Raw genomic sequence first — 19,455 nt, forward strand, 5'->3', positions numbered from 1 at the left:
AAAGCAAATTTCACATTTACAATGGTGGGATTATACTGAGGTAAACTACATTCTATTGAGGTGTTTTATGGGCAAAGGTAACTGCAATCATTATGCCACATGTATACAAATATGTATTAAGCAGAAACTACTAGGACAGTGTCCTCAATGGTACCTACTGGACAGGTGGTAAAGTGATGTAAGAAAATAAATTCCTTGCTCAAAACAACAAGGAGAGATGCAACCTAAATCAAAGTAAAACTAGAAAAGTGGTAAGGAGCAACACTCCTTCAAGCCAAGGGGATAAGTACATAAGCCACACAAACTTGTTCAAAAGCAAACAGTGGCATCCAGTGTTTGAGTTGAGTACTGCACAATGAGACAGTAATGGAACATTTGGCTGAATAAGATTACATATAAATTATGAATACATTATTATGGTAATACTCCGCATATTACTCTGCCAGGCCGATAGGCCAAGAGACGAAGACTATGTTTTCGCCCCTGTCCGTGTGTGTGTGTGTGTGTGTGTGTGCGTGTGTGTGTTTATCTGTGTGACTTTGCGCACCTCCACTGACACAAATGTGAATAGTTGAACCACATTGTAAACACTGACAACCCACGACTGACACAGCCCTCGGTAGGCCACCCAGCCTGGCGAAGACCGCTCAGAGGAGTACTATTTTCTAGATAGTTTTGAGAAAGCTCATTTACAAGTGATTCTGGATGGATAGCTTTTCTGTTAACTTAACCACTTAAACCCTCTATTCTGAGTAAGAGTTACCTAAGTTGCAACTGTACTTGGTTCCCTATTTTTTTTCACTCTACACCAAATCTCTTTGCCAAAAATAGCTGATCTACAAGCTCACAATGTGTCTTGCTGCGATGTACCCTTTATGTTTCATATTTCTTCTCAAATCAAACACGCCTATACTGTATACATGTAAGATCCAGGGTGTCATTTTTAAATACAAATCAGAGAAAGAACATGACCTCCAGGCGTGATCTAACTATTGTTTGTGTTGTTTGTGGTTTTAAGGTTTAATATAAATGTTTAGCCTATACTTTGTTCATTTAGTATGTTCACGTGTCTGTGTGTCTATTTCTTATGTGTTGTGTTTCTTTTAAATGTTAATGAAACATCTCTTGGAGATAATTTTAAGATGTGATGCATACTGTAGTTTATTCCTCCACATTATAGTTTTCAGTTATTATACTGTACAGTAGGCATATTTAAAAACACATTGTGTTGTATATTTGTATACGATAATACTGTAGTTTATGTTTATGAAAGCAAATTACTCTTGTTTTACATTCCATATGCCCATCCATGCCTATAGTGTAGCCTATCATACACATGGGTGTGTTTCCTTTGCATTAGGTAATTATTTATTTTGTATGAATTACTTCTTTTAAATCTTATAGCATCTCTAACTTCTGAGCTCATAGAATTGTGATTCTTGCTACAGCATCGCTGCATGTCTCTTTAAAGAAAGGGGGAGTGTGAAAGACGGAGAGAGGAAAGAGATGAATAGAAGGCACTAGAAACAACCACCATGAACCAGTGAGCTCTAAATCTAGGACAAAATATTTGATTGGAATATAAACGGATCACCAACTGACATAGTCACAGGGAGAATATGTTTGGATGTGCCCGTCTTGATTTAAATATTTCTAGATATGGTCTCACATGTGATCATGGGAACACAGGGAGAGGATTTTTCCATTCAGTCATTTCTTGCATTTTGAAATGGAGAAGAAGACTGGCAGTGATCTCTCTTTTTAATTCCACACCGCTTCTATTCTCCTCTCATTTTCAGTGATAGTCACTGCATAATTCAGCCACCTAAAGCAAGGGTCGGGGACGGCAGAGGGAAAAAGGACTACCTCCAGTGGCTGGCTTCTTGATGGTGCCTGCAATTGCTCGGCGGTGCCCTGTTCTTTTTTAGTGAGGACCTGCAGGCGGTAGCAGAAGAGCAAGCAGGGGAACGATGCATTTAAAGCAGGAAGTGTGCTGGATTCATGGAGATACGGCAGTAACAGTGAGTGCGGAGGGCCTGGGAAGCACCCACCCCCTGTCTCTCCTCTATTTCCTCCCCCCCTGCAGGACCATGCTTGCGTGAGGGATGAGGCTGTGCACAGGGACGCCAGGCCAGAGCTGCGGCCTACTTCTTCTCACAAGAGCCGGGCTCTCGACTGCAAGATCTGTGAACACATTGCCACCATCAAATCAGCATCTTTGGTAGGCACGCTCCCTCTCTCCCCACTGTTTGCATAAGAAATGGGGGTTGGGGGGTGTAGGCTCTTTCTGTCCTCTCAGCTGTACATCAGTAGTCATGGCAACCGGATCCTGTTAATGGGTGTCATTTTTTCCCATCCTCCGTTCCCCTCTCTGCCTCTGCTTTTATTTGTGTGCATCTGCTTGTATCCAATATAAATCTCCGCCTCTGGTGTTATTCTATCACATGACATCATTTCTTTTTGTCATCAAATTCAAGTGGCTTGCTTCCATGTCTGATAGATTTCTATTCTTGAATATACAGCCTTGCAGATGAGGCTTCAGGTCTCCATTCGTGGCTAGATTATTCTGTGCTCCAGTACTGCACAATGCCCATGGTACTATATGCTAGAAACACAGTGCCACAGACCAATTGTGGTATTTAATGAAACCTTTCTTGATAAAGATATCAGAAATATATGGCTGAGTTTGTCAGCTGTGGGTACTCATAGGGCTAGAGAGTTACGATAAAGGAGGCAAATACAGGCTGCTGTTGCAAATGCACTAATAAACTATAGCAATTACTATGTGTTGGTTCATTCATTATTTAATGAAGAATATTAATTGGATTAGTCTCTATGAAAGTGAATCTATGTGAATGGCGTAATAGATACTATAGACAATACTATACAATCTCCACTTAATTATTGTCATTCAACAGTCAACAATTTGAATTTAACAAAATATTATATATTGCATTTTGTGTAATAACACAGTATTACCAAAAATCCCTTCTATAGTGTTGGCAAATGTCTTAATGAAAGAAAGACCTGTACCACTAGCCTGAATTATTAGTTCCACGCAGGTGTCACCACAAATAGCAGATCTATAAGCTTATTGTTGTATTAATGCATAATGGTCTTTCTCTGACCACAAGGCCAATAGTCAACTGACCCGCCATGGTCACTGTCTCTGTGATCTCTGTCTCTTTCTTTCACTTCCTGCTTCCTTTGTGCAGGTCACCAGGTAAATCCAGGAGCATGAGCAGGATTTTGAGCTGCGGGAGCAGATGTCTGGGTATAAGCGCATGCGGCGGCAGCACCAGAAGCAGCTGATCGCCCTGGAGAACAGGCTAAAGGCCGAGATGGATGAGCACAGGCTCCGGCTGCAGAAGGAATTAGAGACACATGCTAACAACACTTACATTGAACTGGAGAGACTGGCCAAACGGCACGCCGCTCAAACAGACAAAGAGGTAGAGCCTGAACAGCATGTCTCGTTTACTTCCATGGTGCAACTAAGTGGAATGAGATTCACTGTCATTCAGCGATTGTCAACCGTTTTGATTTCAAGGACCCCCAGTTTGATTATGCATTATTATGCCATGGACCCCCAATTGATAAGATGTTTAATTCTGGGACCCCAATCTACACTGTCAAATCCTCAGAGTGTGTATGAATGGAACCAAATGGACTCGGGGGTTACAGACCTGTAAGGGTCAATTTGGTTCCAAACTATCAATCATTTAGCTGGTACCTCCTGGATTGCCCCTGGAACCCACATTGAGAACCACAGCTGTAATTGACTGTACACAGAACAATCCTTTATGCTAATGTACAACAAATGGACCGGGTCCATTCATTCACAACATTCAGGATTTTACTGTATAAGTCAGAGTCTTACATGTTTTGCATTTGTGATGACAATAGTACACAGATTCATAATGGTTATTAATGAAATATGTGCATGTTCACTCACAGATGAAGTCAAATACAGCTGAGGAAAAGAGGATACAGCAACAGATTGTTGCCCAGCAGAGGAAGGAGCTGACTAACTTCTTAGACAACCAGAAAAAGGAGTACAGGCTCTGCAAAGACAAGATGAAAGAAGTAAATACAACAAGAATGCTATATGAAGTTATGAACAGCTATAATGATGTCTGTTAATTTATTTACAAAACACATTTTCTCAAACAATTTTAGATGGGTTTGTTTTTTAGATCGTAGTACTCTAATCACGTTAGTCATCCTGCACAAGAGGATCAAGCAATTATACACTTTAAACCAGTGGTTCTCAAACTTTTTCATGTCAAGGACTCCCAAATTGATATGCATTTGGCCGCGGACCCCCATCTGAAAATATTTTGTGCCAGGGACCCCCCATACAAGATTTGTGTTAAAATGTTTCAAAGATATTCCAAATGTAAAACATTTTTGCAAGATTCTCTTTTGAAAATAGCCGATCTACAAGCTCACTACACGATTGTGAGCTTGTAGATCGGCTATTTTCAAATAGCCAATGTATATCGGGCTCAAGTGGTTCAATTGAATTGAATGCAAAATTAACTCATTGCTGGGAACCCCCTGGTACCTCCCCAAGGACCACTGGGGGTCCCCGGACCCCACTTTGAGAACCAATGCTTTAAACAACATACATATAGGATTATGTACCTGATGGGCTGTATTAAACATCTGACACAAAGTTACCTTCTGTCACCTTTGTGCACGCGTTTGTTGATTTGTGTGTGTGTGTGTGTGTGTGTGTGTGTGTGTGTGTGTGTGTGTGTGTGTGTGTGTGTGTGTGTGTGTGTGTGTGTGTGTGTGTGTGTGTGTGTGTGTGTGCGTGTGTTAAAGGAGATGGGCGAAGACCCTGACACACCTAAGGAGGAGAAGCAGGAACGTCTGTCCAGGCACAAAGAGACAATGCAACGCTCCCAGGCTGAGGAGGAGGCCCACTTGCTGGCACAGCAGAGACTGGTCTATGACAGGAGCTGTAGGGCCCTCAGACGCCGGACTGTAGTCAAGAGGCATGAGTTTGAACAGGAGCAAATGAGAGAGGTAATGTGCTTTTCTAACTTGGAAACAAAAACTAAACGGACAAATCTGTGTGAGCAGTCAAATCCTCAGTGTTACAGCTTAACCATAACTTGTATGTCCTATGCACGAGAGACCAAATTTCTACCGTTCTGTCGAGATGGAATCTCTGCTCGACTAGTGGAGATGTTGCACTTATGATGTCAACCAGTAGGTGTCCTAGCCGACACCGGGGTCTGATGTTCTCGACAAGAATAGGGAAACCCCCTTCAACCACTGCATAATGTACTAGTTATATTGTATTAACATACTCTACCATAGAGATTGGTTAAAATGTAATTGTATTCATTTAAATAAGTTCCGTATTGCAGTTTTATTCACTTGTAACTCTGTGAGTGTACAAATGTGGTCCATTTGGTTACATTTTAATACACTCTGTTAAATGAACACAGTGTTTTACAGTGTACACACACATTCAGTTTAATTCGTAAACCAGAGAAGGTTAACAATATAGAAATTCCAATTCAATAGCAAATGTACTCTACATTAAGATACTGATTTTAGTTTGCATCATATTTATTTGAAACTACTGAGGCACAGATCTAAAGATGTTGATAGAATGAAAGTATGATCCTTAGAAATCTCCTGTAACACATTTCAGACCTTTACCCATAAAATACCCATTAAGTGCTTACTAGGATGCCTATTTTAGTTTGTCAGAAAAGTGTCAGAGAAGAGTGGGACTTTAAGCTGTAAAGCTGCAATCTGTAAGTTTCATGTCCTAGCCGGGATTCAAACCCCGGTCTCCTGTGTGGGAGACCAAACCTAATATAGCCCTTGGGAATCTGGTCAAATAAGTATAGTGTTCAAATGGTTAAGGCTAAGAAAGTTACTTTCTCTGTCTTTTAATATATGTACAGTAGAATGCAGGTTTCAATATGGGTTATTGCAATATCAAGTTGTGTATCATCTGCGTATGAGTAAAAGTCAACACCAAATGCATGGGTATGGGTAAGTGGAAGCATGTAAAAGTGAAATAAAGACCTAAGAATGCATCTTGAGGGACACTCAAATGAACCTTAATTTTTGTTTCTGTTGACTGACTTGAACAAACCGGAATCTGTCATGAAATGAACCATTTCTTTCTGTGCAGGCAAACAAGATTGGGTTCAAGGAGAACCTCAAACTCAAGGAAATGTTTAAAGCAGTGTTCAAATCAAGCAATGCAAATTATACAAATTGATCCAATTGATTGATTGATTCCCTGGTATCTTGGTCATGGTTGATTAATACAAATATCCTACCACAAGCAACATTCGATGGAAAGCTGAATATGTGTAGGCCTATGTGTGTTTGTCATTGAAAAAGTGTTTAATAAAGATCCATGTCTCAGGAACTGAACAAGAAGAGGACCCAGAAGGAGATGGAACATGCCCTGATGATCCGGCAGGATGAGTCCACACAGGACCTGGAGCGTAGGCAGCTACATATGCTGCAGAGGCTACGTATGGAGCTTATCCGACTGCAGCACCAGACAGAGTTGGAAAACCAGGAGGAGTACAATGGCAGACGACAGAGAGAACTGCACAGAAAACACAGCCTGGAGCAGCGACAGCAGCCCAGGAATCTCAAGGTACATGCATGGACCTTTCGTTTATGCTTAATTTATTTTATTTTTCATTTGTAGACCTTACTAATCCCACGGGAGGAATTTAGTCTCAGCTGCACCTGGCTGAGGGCTGCTCACATGGTCATGAAGAACGCTTGAAGGGGGGAGCGGTTAGGGGTGTCTTGCTCAGGGACATATATTACTGGGCAGGCCGGGATGTGAACCGGTGACTGTCTGGATTACCAGACGGTAGCTCTTTAAGCTATGGTCGCCAAAGTATACTCCTATTAGTGTCGCATGCCTAAAATACCCAATCTACAAGTTTGTAGACCGGCTAACTGACATCGTCCGATCACCCCGAAATTTGAAACAACACCCAGTCTTCACCAAATTAGGTACACTACACATGATCTCAGGAGTCATGTGACAGATGAATGAAAAGCACACACATACTCCATACCATTTGGCTGTAAACTTGAATCACTCTATCACCCCCATAAGTGATTTGACTTGTGACCGAAGGGGATGTCAATGATACATTGGACCGTTATGTCATAGAAACGCTATTTCCCCTACGAATTCCTTGTGTCCCGGTGGCTGCAAACCACGACTTACATTGGGGCAACCACACGTGCAATTTCCTGAAATTGTCTAGTTTATATTACTTTCATAGACTGACTGATCAGCTGGTTGCCGCACGCTGGCTGCCTGCTCTATTATTTTATATCAATTAATGATCAGCATCCTTAATCATTCATTTTTGTGTTGCAATTACCAGGGAACAAGATCATCCTTTTTTATTTCATGTTGTCCCTAACGTAATCATTTTATGTGGTTAATGTATGTAATGCTTTTTCAATCAACCCAAGAATAGTTTAGGTTTGTGTTATGTTGCACAAGCAGAGATAATATTTACAGTTAACATTTTCCCTCTCAGGCCCCAAAAAATCCATGTAAATTCAGTATGGAACAAACAGGAATTATCTATCAAATGTATTTCTGTTTTAACCCTCTGTAGACACTGGAGATGCAGATTAAGAAACAATTCCAGGACACATGCAAGGTGCAAAATAAGCAGTACAAAGCTCTGAGGAACCACCAGCTGGAAGTGTCTCCCAAAGGCGATCATAAGATCATTCTGAAGACGCTGAAAGAGGAGCAGACACGCAAGCTGGCTATACTGGCCGAGCAGTATGAGCAGAGCATCAATGAAATGATGGCGTCACAAGCGGTACGAGTGAACTTGAACTTGATCTCTCGCCAGTCTTTAACCACTGTCAACCTGGCGTCCCTATTTTGGGCATGTCATTATAGGCGAACATTTTAAATAAAAAAACACACCCAGTGTGAAGTGAGCGGTGCTATTTATGAGTTATTAATTTCATCATGCATCTCGGTAGCCAATCACAGCACGTCCTGCGAAGTGACGTGCTTACATTTTTTACATTATTATTAATTTCATCATGCGTCTCGCTAGCCAATCACAGCGCGTCTGCGAAGTTTGAAGTTAATTTCATCATGTGTCTCGCTAGCCAATCACAGCACCTCCTGCAAAGCTTAGCCTATGGGCGTGTTTTCCACAGCATGGCGTCACAGCGAAAGACACATTTTCACGACGGAAAGAAAAACTTTCACCACGGATGGGTCCTAAACCCTCTTATAGGAGCGGTTGCACCGCTAAAAAATGTTCAAATATTTTCTAAAACTAGGGCGATGCCCATTGGGATCGCATGCCCCTCGGTTATGCAATATCCGTACCCCTTGTCAGAGTACTTAATGCACTATCCATTGTCATACTATTTGGAAGCAGGTCAGTACTATGACGTCAATTGATGACATCAGGGTACTCCATATACTGTACGTATGGGCATAAAAGGGCGGTGCGCAGCACGGCGAAACCACATACACTGTAAATCAGGCATGAGGCCTTTGACATTCTCACACAAACTCTGCTCTTTGTACTGTAGTACTATTTATATATTTATTATAATGTCTTACACCACTCAAATGCCTTCTCTGTATGCGAACATTGACCATCTCAGTATCAATGTCACCAAGACATTTGACTTGTTTTCCTCATGATCACTTTAAAGCAATTATTTTTCTGATACCAGAAGTGATTTTAACCACATCAATCCTAATGTCCCTATTCTGGGCATGCCATTCCATTACAGGTGAATATGCAGCGAAAATAGACAAACATTAGCAAAATTTGCAAGCTCACATCACGCCATAATGTGACGTGTTGTGATCTTGTAGATTGGCTATTTTCAGCAAAGAGATTAGGTGTAGGCCTACAGTATAGGGAAAAAGGAAGAGACAAAACATATCCTTTTCGGATATGTTTTGATTACTTTCTCTATCTTTTTTTTTCTTATTGTTTCTTTTTTGCTATATTTTAATCTGATTCTCATTGTTGTGATTTGCAAAAAAAAGAAAGAAATATTCTGTTTTTTAACATATTCGAAATAAACATGACAAACAAACAAACAAACAAACAAGTATAGAGCCCTGGGGGACCCCGTTCAAGTCTATAAGGTTTCAGAAGTTAAATTATTTGAAATTCTGATAAATGCTACAGTATTTCTTATTTTTTGATAATTGTCTATGTCTATGATAAAAGGGTCCCAATGTAACCTTGCATTTAATGTTTTTGTAACTGCCTCTCTCTTGCCTGGTCTTCAGATGCGTTTAGACGCAGAACAGGAAACGGAATGTCAAGCTCTGAAGCAGCAGCTGCAACAAGAGATGGAGCTCCTGGACGCCTACCAGAGCAAAACCAAGTCACAGATGGAGGCCCAACATGAGCGAGAACAGCAGAAACTTGAGCAGAAGGTGTCCATACGTAGAGCCCACCTTGAGCAGAAGGTGGGTTTAAGATCGACTGTGAAGTGTTACTATAACATTATTAACCACTTTAACCGCATATACTTCACTGAACGGGGTCCCCCAGGGGTCCATACTTAGGCCCTGTCCCTTTTCCCTCTACACAAATCTCTTGAGAGTTTGTAGACTGTCTACTTTGCGAAATGTACATGCTCACCGAACTAAATGCTAAACATGTAGATCAGCTATTTTCACAATATTTATCTGTGGAACCGACTCAAACTAAATGTAATACCTCAATTCCAAAAGTGCTTGTCAGGGTGGGGGGTCCCCAGTTCAAATATTATTGTTTTGGGGGCAGCCTGAAAACGTTCAGAACCACTGCTTTAAAGCACCACTTCAACTAGGTTGAGAACCACTGCTTTAAAGGACCACTTCCCCCAATTTCAACCCGTCTTCATATAACTGGTCCTCACTAATGCTCATTATGGTACCATTTATGTCTACTCGCTATGGGTCTCAGAGGAGGGCTACTGCATATGGACAGTTCGAGATGCCTACAAATTACATAATTGGTAGGCAGGTTTAGGTATTTCTTATTAATGCAAGAACAATGGCTTCCAAGAAGAGAAAGGCTATAGTTTCTATTAGCTTGGAATCCCCGTCTACGATATAATTGGTAGGCAGGTTTCTGAACTGCCCGTAGCCCACCAATGAGACACGGGGTAGACGGACATTGTGCAAATCTTATAATATGCATTAGTAAGGACCAATTAAATGAAGATAAGGTTGAAAATGGGCGAAGGGCTCCTTTAATAAATGCCATAATATCACATGATCTTTTTAAATAACAGATTGAAGAGGAACTAGCCTCACTCCAGAAGGAACGCACCGAAAGGATCAAGCACCTGTTTGAACGCCAAGAGAGAGAGACGGATGTTTTTGATGTGGAAAGTGCTCGGCTTGGGTTTGGAAGCTTGGGATCTCTGGACTTCCCCAAAGAGGATGACAGATGAAAGTGGATGTATTTTTGAGGGACAACTGTACGGCATACATGTCCGTGCACTTCCCGTGTCCACTTGACCATTATCACATCCATGATGACAAAGCTGGATGACTCTCTCTTGCTTTCTTCCCTCCTTTAGGTATTGCATCTAAGAATCAAGGTGTTACAGTATGTGCAATGGGAACTTCTTTTTGTCAAACTTGAAGGGGGAAAAAGTAAAACAAAATAACAAACGACAAACAACAATAAAATCAAGCCTAGTTGGTGTTAAACTTATGTGTTGGAGATAACAAGAAATTCAACCACTAAATCTTAACAGACTCTTTCCTCCATGTCATTTCCTCTTTTTGGTATGAATTGAATAAATTCAGGAAATTTTAGTAAAAATGGGCACTTTGATATGTTTAAGTATAAACCCATCATTTTCATATGATGCTTAATGTGTTACACTGAGGGACATTGCCATTGTGGAATGTGAGCTGCGGAATCCACCGTGGCGTTTAGCTGCTTTGTCTATTTTATTTTTCTCTGAATGTGAATAATACTGTATTGGGTCATTGAATGAGGTCAGAGCTTGTTTGTAAACATTTTATTGAGACTTTTTCATACTCCCATGTTGTGCTTTGCATACAGTATACTGCGGTCCCTCACCTTTTTTAGGCAACAGTACTTTCATTGTTCATTTCATTGTTCAATATTGTTGCTGTCAGGTGGAAACCTAATATGTCAAAAAAAACAACAACAACAACAACAAACAGTTACTTTTCAGCAAATGGAAAAAAATAACCTGTGTTCCAATGGATGCAATGTAGTAATTATTTAGTCACAAGCTCTTTTCATTGGTTAAATATTTATAAAACCCGCAGACAGACTTAACCTCTTTCAACCTGACATCCCTATTTTGGGCATGTCATTATAGGAGAACATTTTCTAAATGTTAAAAAAAAATAGCAGATGTACAAGCTTACTATGGGACGCATTGTGAGCTTGTAGATCATCTATTCCTGCAAATTTTGCACGACACTATCATATGGCATTGATAGGGCATTAATTTATATATATAAAAGTATATAAAAGATCACGTCACATTAAAATATATATAAATATGGAGATACAAGGTTTCTACCCGACAGCGACGATATGTAGGATCAATTGGCATTAGTTTGGTCAACCTGTATCTTATCACAATTCAAGACTCCACTTGGTAAAACTGCTTATTATTGCATGCACTTTAAAGACAAATTCAGGTTGTGAAGTGACGCATGAATCTGTCAGAGATTTTAGCTGTTTGTAAATAAAAGTGGTCATAGCATTTTGTTTTAAGCCTATGGATACTGGACATAAGCGCCATATTTGAATATGATAATTTCACAAATGCCTTGATTTAAGTTGTGCCTATGAAGCAGCTTTTAGTTATTTATGTATGTATGTTTTATATATACAGTATAAATATAAATATAAATATATATATATATTATATTATTTTTTGTTTAACAAGGCCGGCACCATTGTTTCTTCCATCCAAATTTGTGAATCATTTAATATTCAGCAATCAAAGGTCTTGTAAAGGAAAATGGTGAGAATTGTGCTGTATAACTTTTGATATGAATATTTGTACATGATAATATAGATAGAGCATACAGAGACACTGGTCTATTATTGATAACAGAACTTAATATTATATGATAAAGATTTTGCTTCTGTTTTCGTTTTTTTGTTACAATATATGGTCATACATTAGCTCAATATGTTGCTATGTCAAACAACTACTAGACTACAATATGGGGTTCTATAAATGCTGTTAAATCGAATCACAGACTTCCTATTAAGTTTAATGATCTTCTTTAGATCTTTGGTTATACAACAGTAATACTAAAAAGTGGTTGGTCTGGGTTGCATTCGAGTAATTAGTGTCTAGTGACCAGATTTACATATTCGTTGCAATGTTCACTGTTGTCATTGAACAGAACATGTTGCACAATTTTTTCCATTATACAGAATGGAAAGACAATTGTTTGGTGCTTAATTTCAAATACCACCATTAGCCTTTGTAGTTTTTGTCTTGGAGGAAGACTGGATTAAATTCATGTTCATGGGTTTTACAAAATGTTTTGAAATGTTCATTGTGAAGCATTTTGAGCCCCTCTTGATTCAAAATAGTATAATGTTTTTCAAACACTCATGGAATACACTTAGAGTATCCCATGCAATGACGCCCTCTAAAAAATGAAGTGTATGTATGAAAAAAATAAATTAAATGCTATTTTATCACAGATCAGTTTGAAATATATTGTTTAATGTTGTGGTCTTGAATGCAACCCCGTTACATTTGACAGGAGCCCTTCAGAACATCAATGAAACATCATGCTCCTCACAGGGGTGAGAGATAAAGGATATAAAAAACTAAAACACAAGTCATTACTATTGGCTATCTGGAGTATATATTTCTGATGTTATATTTATACCTGCAGTATGAGGCTCAATATTAATCTGGGGTGTGGAAAAGCCTAAATCTTTAAATTAATTGACATTGTTAACATTATTATTATTATTATTTACTACTCCTTTGAAAAGAGCATGTAAAGAAATTAAATAGCTTCTCCAGATTTCAGCATTTTCACCTCCAAGCCAACGTTCTGACATTGGTTATTAATCTAATGTTTTTCAGTAAGGCCTTTTGCCCAGTAATGAAAAACTGTGGTCCAATAGTTCCACGACAGTGCTATTGAGCTGTCTTGATAGTGGTTTGCTTGAGACTTTTTCAAAATTGTGTGACTTAAGATGTTAGAAATACATATTTAGGTAGAAATAACAGGGAGTTTCCCAAAAAGAAAGAAAAAACAATCATTTCCTGTGTGGTTCAAAGGCAAAATAAAAGAGATTCTATTCAAATAATATGTATTTTGATCAACATCCTATGGCAATGCTTTTTTTAACGTGTGGGGTTGTCTTTTCATGTTGATATAATGGGTCAGGACTGCAACATCATACTTTTGGCTTGCTTACAGTATGTATTGTTACCATTTCCCTACACCATATAAAATGTATGCTTCATATTATTTTTAGTTTACATGCACACATACAGAACATGAAACCTGAACCAGAAACTTGAAAGAGAACATTTTTCAGTAAATCACCCTGCTGCTGTGTAGTCGTTATGAGGGAAGTTACAGTTCTGAGTTTCCTGTGTTTCCTCGATCTCCTGTGGTCTGACCCAGACTGTTTGATTTGGGTTGATTTGGGTGTTGATGACACGCTTTTTTCACTATGTCTGTGTAGATTGGCACACATTCAACTAATTCAACTATAAGTTCCTTGAACTGTTGACAAGTCTGTGGCACCATCTGCAACAGTTACTTACTTGGAAACAACTGGAGCAACTGGAAAGCCCCGGGGATGGTAGAGAGCTTGTGGTGTGGCGGTCAAGGTTTACCTGAGATAATGCTGACGGAGTTGAGGTGCTTCCCCTTGCCTTTCTCAAGTAGTCAGTGGTATAACAAAACAAGCTTTTTCCTGAAAATGTAGATGTGAAGGCTGGCCTGAACATCTAGTACTCATTAAAACTGATGCAACCTCCTTCCTGTAACCTTGCATACTTTTCTGTTGGATAATTAGCAAGATCACACATTTCTAATAATATAATTAGTTGTTCCCCTATATTATAGGTGAACAACTTGTATTGTGTGTAGTATGTGTCTATTAATCAGAAGGAAGAAGAGGGCCTTTATTAATCCTGCGGGGGAAATTCAGTTTTAGCTTCACCCACCTGCTGGCTGCTCAGATGAGCTGAAAACTGAACTGAAAAAGCTTATCGTTTGGTATTTTGAGGCAGTCTCAAACATAATACATGCATAACTTCCAAGATGGGACGGGATTGGGCATGTTCAGGGTGGTATGGCTGTAAGATTGATAGAGATAATATTTCTGATTACGATTTCATTCTCGGGAATGGCGTTAACCTGACAAACCTTTCCTAAGAAAGACAGATTTCACAACCATGCTACATTCACATCCTGTACTGTATGAAAAGACAGTAATGTGAAGCAGAAAGACAAGGTATGCTAAGCCGGAAAAACATAATCACACTTAATACAACACATACTACAGTACGTATGTATTGCAAGCACCTTCCTCCTTGGAAAGTTCTATGAATGATGTTATCTAATGTAGGATGTATCACTGCTTAATTCACAATGAAATACAGTACAACAGCCTTATGAGAGCATGACCACAGCACAGAGGAAGTTTAGAAAGTCTAAACTTTTGGAGTGATGACATAGCTGCATTGCCTACACTGGTTAAGGTGACCCAACCCTTTACAGTGAAAAAAGTATATGATTGAGAAATTCTATTCATGTGACCTTCCTGTGACCTCTACTTCCTGTAGATGTTCAGGGTGAAAGGGCTCATATAACGCAAATCAAACAAACAAACAAACAGACACGCTAGATTAAAGTGCCAAAGATAAATAAGGACATATATAGACTAGTTATAACAGCACAACTGCGAAATCCATTTTCTTTTCTTTTTTAAATAACAGGGAACTTGAAGGCAGCTCTGTTAGGTGTTAATGCTGAATTGTGGTGTGCTATGATTGTGTCTAGACAATACTCACACAAATGCATGGACAAGCTTTTATAGAGGATTTACAAGTGCTTTAGGGCGCTTTAACACTATGGTCCCGGGTGCGCACCCCGGACCACATGGCAGATGTTGTGGTAGTGTGAACGTAGCGAACCGTTCCCCGTAACGCATCACCGTACCGTACCCGAAACCACCTTGGGAGGTAGTCTCGGGTCCGATTGCTGCGGAGTCGGGAACAGAACGCGGCAGTGTGAATCCATCCGTTCCAAGAGAAGGAAGTGGACTGCTAATCATATATCATTTATATATTTTTTATAATGACGCATTATTTTAGCTGGGTTATACCTTCTCATAGTTCTACTTGAATGTTGACAAGAAATAATAATCCCGCTAGTGTTTGAGTAGCGCGAGCCGTGAAAAATAATAAACAAAAAACACATGTGTGGCGAACGTATTTATAAGGATAAATACACCAAGGATTAGTCCGTGACGTCATACCAAGGATGCGTCCGTGACGCCAATATCATATTAACAGACGACGTTACATTTCGAGGTTTCAAAGACCAGTGCACACACTGCTTTGGTTGTGTATTGTTGATCTGTTGTTATTATAACTCAAGACAACGTCAGGAACACAGTCAAACTTTATTATTCACTCTAGAGTGACTTTTCTTCTGTGAATGACATTCTATCTCCCAAAGCACCCCCATGAGGCACATATTTACCATTACTGTTAAATGAAATGGTCTCGAGTCTTGGCCAGTGTGAATGCTGGCCAGCCAAGCGTACTCGGAAACGGTTTGATTCAAACGGATCCAGTGTGAAGCCGCCCTTAGTCACTTTTAAACCCTAGTTTATACTTCAGCTATTCAAAAATAGCCATTCTGTCGCGATGTGACACATTGTGAGCTTGTAGATTTGCCATTTTCGATTTTTGCCAGGGGTCATGCCAGGTCAGATTAAAGTGGTTAAAGCTGTCACCTGTAAACATTCCTCCATTGTAATAATACATTAATAAACAAATTCCCTTTAGTTGTTTTGGGGGCATTTGTCATTTGCACATAATGTGAAATAACTAACTATTAGGAGCAGTGGGGAAAAGCCATTAATATGAAGCCAGGGGATCTGGGGTTAAATGTCTTGCTCAGGGGCAGTTTGACACACAGACTGGGCAGACCAGGGTGTGAACCAGGGACCTTCTCAATAACAGACGGCCTCTCTACCCACCCACTATATTTACGGGCACCCAGTAAAGACCGGATTCTCGTGCGACGAAGTATATATATAGGGCTCAAGTGGTTAAATAATTAATTGTAGGCCCCTTGAAGCATCTTCTCTTTGTACAGTGTAGAAACATCATTGTCATGCAGCCTGGTGTACTCTAGTGAACTCACTTCCCTTACTGGTATCCAATGTATTCTCACATTCTCACTGATGCTCTCTAGAGGGCGACAGAGCAGCATCTCACGGTAAACTGTGTCATAGATCATTGACCTCATATAGTATTGATCACCAAGTACTACATTTATCTGTGAAATTTGCAGGGTTCATTTTAGCCGAATATTTCAAACCTACCTTTGGGAGTGCGTATATTCTTTTCTCTACACGAATAAAACCTTCAATGAATTTTGTGTTATTGTATGTAACAATAAACTACAAGAATTACTAATTATAAATGCTTTTCATTGAAACCTTTAAATGTGGGCAAAGTGTGGGGTATGGGGTAGACTTATAATTAAAGGGAGGGATAAAAAAAAAAAAAGAGGACATTCTGGGAAATTTTGTTGCCTCACAAAGAGCACGTCATTTCCTCTTATGACAAATGTGTGGTTTCAGTCTTTAAAAAGTTTTTAAGGGGTGTGATTATGACAGCTCTCTACAATTGGCCTGTGGCACTGTGTGGGGAATGAATGGTCACATGAAGAATATGCATTTACCTCTGTCAATACAACCAGCAACAAGTAAGTAATTTTTACATCATTATCACCTGTCACTTCAACATATAATTACAATTAAAATATCATGTTAGAGGCTTTACAGTAAAATGCATTTTCCATAATGTCTGATGGCTGCATTTTCAAAGTTTCATACTATGGGGAAAGGGAAGTTTTGATCGTCAGAGACTTGGGGCTCTTTCCAACAAACGCATTGTAATGCACCTTTAGAGAGGTTTAAAAATGTGATGAACATACAGTATATGAGACCACTGCAACAGTGGAGATTATGATGTTCAGTGTTTGCATGGTTCTGCGTGAGTATTAGTGCATGGGTCTGTGAATCCTGTAGCTTTGAGATTATACAAACGTGTTGGTCTTAGAATTATTTGATCCACTTAAGCCCTATATACTTCATTGTATGACAAATTGTGAAAATAGACGATCTACAAGCTGACAACGGGTCCCGATTTGACATATTGTGAGCTTGTAGATCAGCTATTTTTGAATGGTTTTGAACATTGCCAAAATAGGGATGCCAGGGTTAATGTGGTTAATAACTGCTGACCACTTCCAATCTTCTGCTTTCTAACACACACACACACACACACACACACATCCAATCTTCTGCTTTCTAACACACACACATACACACACACACGCTCGTGCGCACGCATGCACGCACGATTGGTTCAGTGTTTGTCAATTAAACCATAACACTCCTATGTCCTGGATTAATTAAATTCTTGACAGATCTATACCTGCTTATGTATGCCCTATGTTAGACTGTAACACATATTTTCCTTGTAACATATTTTCCTAGTCACAATATCAAGTAATTAGCTTTCATACAAGTGATGTATGTTCTTGACTGACCAGTACATTTTATCCTCAGCGTTACTCTCCATTCTGTTGGTCATGACTGTTGATTCAACAAGAACTGCCCCACCATGCAGAAACCAACAGTGTGGGATTTCTCTACAGCAGTCTTTGAAGTTAACCAGGCTCATACATAAGGAAACTGTTGATCTAATCAGAATATATGTAAGTAGAGAGTCAGGTTTCTCTTGTTGTCACAGTGTGTTAAATGCAATGATTGTGTCATTATATATATTTTTGTAATATTAACATTGGTGCAAATGCTCCAGTGGAATTATTAACAAGTGATTCTATTTGATTTGCTTTTTGCCATCTGCAGAAGGCCAGTCAAGGGGAAAGTTCCGAGCTGTTCTGCAAGACATCCTTTAACAATGTTCCTGACCCCAACATCGCAGGCCTGGACCCTTCCGAGAGAATAGCAAGCATCTATACACATCTGCAAGCTTTCTTCCCACATTATAAAAGGGTATTTGAGCAGCAGACGGACTTACAGTCACCTGGAAGTACGTTGCTCACAGAACTCATGAAAGTCAGTGATCGCAGCAGCACTCTGTCCAATAAAATAAGCTGCCTTTATCAGAATCTCTTCCCAAACCTACCTTTACCAGAGCCAGCAGGGGGACCGACGCCACTGCCTCCCTCTCAGAACGTCTTCCAACAGAAGGTCTATGGCTGTGTGGTGCTTAAGAGATACAAGGAGTTCCTGTCAAATGTTGTCAGAGAAATGAGGACTCTAAAGAGCAAAGTTTGCAAGAAGAGGACACAAACGAATGAATTGTTTTGAGGATGAACAAAATGTGGCCTCATACTGTATATTTTCAACAGTTACATACACTGGTAATTGAGGACTTAGGGTAAATCAAGGTGGCTGGCTCATCATTGATTTTCTTTTGAGTTTATATTTATGTTATTTATTATTTATTATATGTTTATGACAGAGGAATATATTAGATAATGCATATTTTAACATTTAGTGTCATTTTTGGCCAGGTCAAGTTGGTCCAATATGTTCAATTTGTTGCATGGTCCAATACACTGTTGATGAACACATGTTGAGTGTGATGCATAAAGAATCATTAAAACTTGCCAATTATAAGTCAATATCCATATTTATTTCTGTAGTTACATAATGCACATAATACGCAACATGTCAATGTCCTACAATAAGTTGACTACTTGAGTGATTGTCATATATTTGCATTTTGTACGTTGCATTGATTGGGTTTGATCCCAGGCTAGTAAGATACAAGGGTGCAGGGTTCATTTTTAATTAAATTGTTAAATTGTTATATTATAAAAACAACAATATCAAACATATCAGACAGTCTACATTCCCCAAAGGACAAGCATGCATTGAATTAGTGTATTACTGACCAAAAGCAGGGATAAAGCATATCCCCACCGATGATAAAAAATTAATGACCAAAATATCAAAAGCACAGGCATGGATTTCCCCCCATTCTCCCCAGCAAATAGAACCCCGAAAACAACAACACAGCTGTGTTCTGCACAGAGGCAGTCCACAAGGTTAAAAGCAAATGAGGAAGCTGCTGAGACGCTGACTATGTGATATCAGTTCAGTGACGCATGTCTTGGAAGACAGATAG

At 39.5% G+C, this 19,455-nt stretch overlaps 2 protein-coding genes across 2 annotated transcripts; both read left to right on the plus strand.

Moving 5' to 3' along the window:
* Positions 1 to 3,251: 3,251 nt before the first annotated feature.
* Positions 3,252 to 10,461, plus strand: taok3b (TAO kinase 3b; the record flags this gene model as incomplete). Its single annotated transcript, XM_080418972.1, has 7 exons — positions 3,252 to 3,452; positions 3,958 to 4,086; positions 4,831 to 5,034; positions 6,404 to 6,643; positions 7,638 to 7,850; positions 9,305 to 9,487; positions 10,300 to 10,461. The coding sequence occupies exons 1-7, from the start codon at positions 3,267 to 3,269 to the stop codon at positions 10,459 to 10,461; spliced, it is 1,317 nt and encodes a 438-aa protein (XP_080275098.1). The 5' UTR covers positions 3,252 to 3,266.
* A 6,468-nt stretch (positions 10,462 to 16,929) lies between these two features.
* Positions 16,930 to 18,937, plus strand: m17 (IL-6 subfamily cytokine M17). The gene is made up of 3 exons (XM_080420002.1): positions 16,930 to 16,996; positions 17,865 to 18,013; positions 18,168 to 18,937. The coding sequence occupies exons 1-3, from the start codon at positions 16,942 to 16,944 to the stop codon at positions 18,630 to 18,632; spliced, it is 669 nt and encodes a 222-aa protein (XP_080276128.1). The 5' UTR covers positions 16,930 to 16,941; the 3' UTR covers positions 18,633 to 18,937.
* The last annotated feature ends 518 nt before the right edge of the window (positions 18,938 to 19,455 follow it).

Source organism: Gymnoscopelus braueri (genome assembly GCF_963280865.1).
Source record: "Gymnoscopelus braueri genome assembly, chromosome: 22".
Lineage (NCBI taxonomy): Eukaryota > Metazoa > Chordata > Actinopteri > Myctophiformes > Myctophidae > Gymnoscopelus > Gymnoscopelus braueri.